Source organism: Bidens hawaiensis, unplaced genomic scaffold (genome assembly GCF_021521415.1).
Source record: "Bidens hawaiensis isolate Kalapana, Puna unplaced genomic scaffold, B.hawaiensis_p1.1 tig00067875_1, whole genome shotgun sequence".
NCBI classification, from domain to species: Eukaryota; Viridiplantae; Streptophyta; class Magnoliopsida; order Asterales; family Asteraceae; genus Bidens; species Bidens hawaiensis.
In genome coordinates, this window is record NW_027502035.1 from 826 (window position 1) to 3,919 (window position 3,094).

Genomic DNA, 3,094 nt, shown 5'->3' on the forward strand with positions numbered 1-3,094 from the left:
GAAATTAATTTTTTTTTTGTCTTTGTTATGGTATATATAAACGATCTAATGTGACAACACACAGAAGTGGGTTGTAACGCTTCTCGTATACGACAACACAAAAAAGAAAAACCATAAGCACTCGTTTTCCTTCGAGAGCGGGCCGGTTAAGGCCCGGGTTCTTATAATGCTTCGGTGCCGTTTCATCACCAGACGTGGCCAGCGCTCCCGCTATCTCATACCTGGCCAACATCTGGTACATGGGCTGCGATGCCGAAGATGGCGAATATGAACCGGATGTTATCGCCACCGACCGGCCACCATTGTGAGGAACTAAGCAATGAATGCAATGAGTAATAATATAATAGGCTGTAATTATATTAGAAGATTGGGTGAGGAGGATGCTCGGATAAGGCGATGTATTTATAGGATTAGAAGGAGTGACGGTTGTCGATTATTACGGTTGGAAGAAGGTTAGCGGTTATTGAGAAACGACGCAACGGTTATTTAATTGGTGTCTTGAAATGCCACTTAAAATTTAGTTTTGCGCATGATATTTACTTGATTCATTTTTATTTTATTTAATTATTTGTTGACATAATACTTATCATCTGGCAGAATTAGAATTCTCAAAGAAAAAGAAGGATGCGTTGGTTAACCGTAATCCTTAAATTCTAACAATACTATAATTATAAAATAGGTTTCGGAATATAATACAATAAAAGGATGGCAAGATAGCAACGTGGAATAACAAAAAAATTGCAAAGTGTCCAAATCAATTTTAATTGTAACAGATGAAATAGAAATTTTATAATAAAAATATATTTTGAAAAAAGGTTAGGAAATATGTTTGCAGCCAATTCTAAATGTAGTAGATAGAATTACTTAATTCAAGCCGTTAGCTCGTTAATTTAATTTGTACAGTAACTTTTCTCATATTGTAGCAAGTAATAAATTTGTGTAATTACTCTTTTTATCGTCATAATTTTGAAGTTATTTGTTAAATTTGTTTAATTTTGTCGGGTTTAAATTTATCGTTTGCTCGATGCTTTTAGAAGTACGAGATTGAGATTAAATCAACGTTTTATTTTGTAGTTGCGTGCTTTCTATATCTTTTAGTTTTTGTTTTGACTGTGAGGTCATTGTGACGTCATTTGGTCACCAAGTCTCCTAACTAGACTCAAACTAGGAAATCAAATAAATTAATAAAAATAAATTCAATTATTCAAACATGTTGATATTGCCAGACGGGTTGGTAAAACCTGGGCTATGATAAACCTAAACGTTGTCGGTCTCGGGCGTTGATGTGGTAAGTAGACGCAAATTCGGCCGGTTTCGGTTAAGTGAGTTTTCATACAAGAACTAAAACAAAAAATAAAAAACATATAAAATTTGAGGTGGATCAATTGAGTGGCGTCAGTCGGCAGTGGCGAAGCTTGGACTAAGACACCGGGGGGTCCGAACTCAAAATGTATACAAAAATTCACAAACGATGGGGGGGGCTCAAATTTTCGGCCGAAAACGCCTAAATTTATACTACGCATAAAAGATTTCGGGCAAAAATGGGTAAATTTACACTACTAAGCGAAAAAAATCACGGGGGGGGGGGGGGGGGGGGGGGCGCCCCGGCCCTAAGTAAGCTCCGCCGATGTCAATCGGTAACACTCGGGCGTTGGGGAGATCCGAGCATTGCCGATCCCGGAAGTTGAGGCAGTGAGTCTACGCAAATTCATTCGGTTTCCGTTATATTTGTCACGGTACTTGAACTAAAACAAAAAATAAAAAAATAAACAAACAAAATTCAAGGACCAATACGGTATCGCCAATTGGCCCAATCGACACTTAGCTGAACAAAGTTTGTAACTGTTGTATATAATAATATTATATAATATACACATGTTTAAATGCCTTACAAATAGAAAAAAGTGTAAAACAAAAAAATAGAATAGAAGCATAAATTAAGCAGCTATTTATTTTAGTACTCGAAATATTCAAGAATAACTTGATTTTTGAAGGATCTATGCAGCTGCCCTTCTCTTTTCAAGACTCTAACCACGATTGCAATGCCAACATAGATCTTGCCTATAGTCAACTCGGAAAGCATGAACAACTTATGTCTCCATTGCTTTTTGAACAATAACACTCCAATAATACCCCAAAAACCTGCTACAAAACCACAAGTTATGTCCAAGTAAAACCATACCTTGTCTGGCTCATTAGCATTTTTGTTTCTTGTTGTGGTTGGTGAGTTTTGACGAGGAGAGCATTCCTTTGGCAATGGCGCACCACAAAGATACGTGTTATTATCATATATCGATGGATTTCTAAGCGTCTGCAATTGATTTCCTACAGGAATTTGTCCTGATAAGTTGTTGTGTGACAAATTCAAGTAACTCAAGAAATTCAAAGCTGCTATGCTTTGAGGAATCATCCCAGTCAACTTGTTTCCTGACAAATCGAGAGAAATCAATGACGCCATGTTCCCAATGTTTTCTGGAATACCCCCTCTAAGATGATTATAAGACAAGTTTAGACCAATCAACGCTACAAGTTTAGTTAGCGCTTCAGGTATTTCTCCAACAAGTTTATTGCTTGAAAGATCCATGTTTACCACAAATTTCAAGGTTTTTGTATACTCAAGTTCAGCACCTTTGACGACTTGCATCATATTTCCATAACTAGGGAAAACCATTCTAGACTTACCATACGCATCCCATATCATGCCACCGAACTCTCCAAAACAACGAGGGATGGATCCTGTGTGCCAAATCTAAAATTTGAAGTTCTTCGCATTTGCATAACGAGCGGGGAATTCTTCCGTGAAATTATTCTTATGCAACCTGAGAGACCCTCAGGTATGTAAGATTTTCTCCAATCCATTCTGGTATGTTTCCGGAGATTTTGTTTCCACCCAAATCCAAGTAATTCAACTTTGTGAAATACGCTAAATCTTGAGGAAGCTCTCCATTGAAGTTATTGTCACTCAATTGCAACGCTTCCAAGAATGAATTAATGCCAAAAGGACTCGGTGTGACACCGGATAATCTATTTGAGCCAAGTTGTATCACAGTTGAGGACATATTCCATAGGCACTTAGGAATTTTCCCAGTCAACC

General features: G+C 37.4%; 1 protein-coding gene across 1 annotated transcript; it reads right to left on the minus strand.

The window, feature by feature from the left end:
• Positions 1-1,610: 1,610 nt before the first annotated feature.
• On the minus strand, positions 1,611-2,671 carry LOC143605093 (receptor-like protein EIX2). Its single transcript, XM_077081335.1, has 2 exons — positions 2,033-2,671; positions 1,611-1,745 (listed from the first exon to the last, which is right to left on the minus strand). Exons 1-2 carry the CDS (start codon positions 2,669-2,671, stop codon positions 1,611-1,613), a joined length of 774 nt encoding a protein of 257 aa, XP_076937450.1.
• Between the last annotated feature and the right edge of the window lie 423 nt (positions 2,672-3,094).

Bases quoted from the DNA above. Each gene is read 5' to 3' on its own strand.
- LOC143605093 (XM_077081335.1), bottom strand. From the start codon at position 2,671: ATGGTTTTCCCTAGTTATGGAAATATGATGCAAGTCGTCAAAGGTGCT. The intron at 1,746-2,032 runs GTTAGAGTCTTG...TTTTTGTTTTAG, and splicing joins ATGTTGGCATTGCAATCGTG to TTCAAGTACCGTGACAAATA.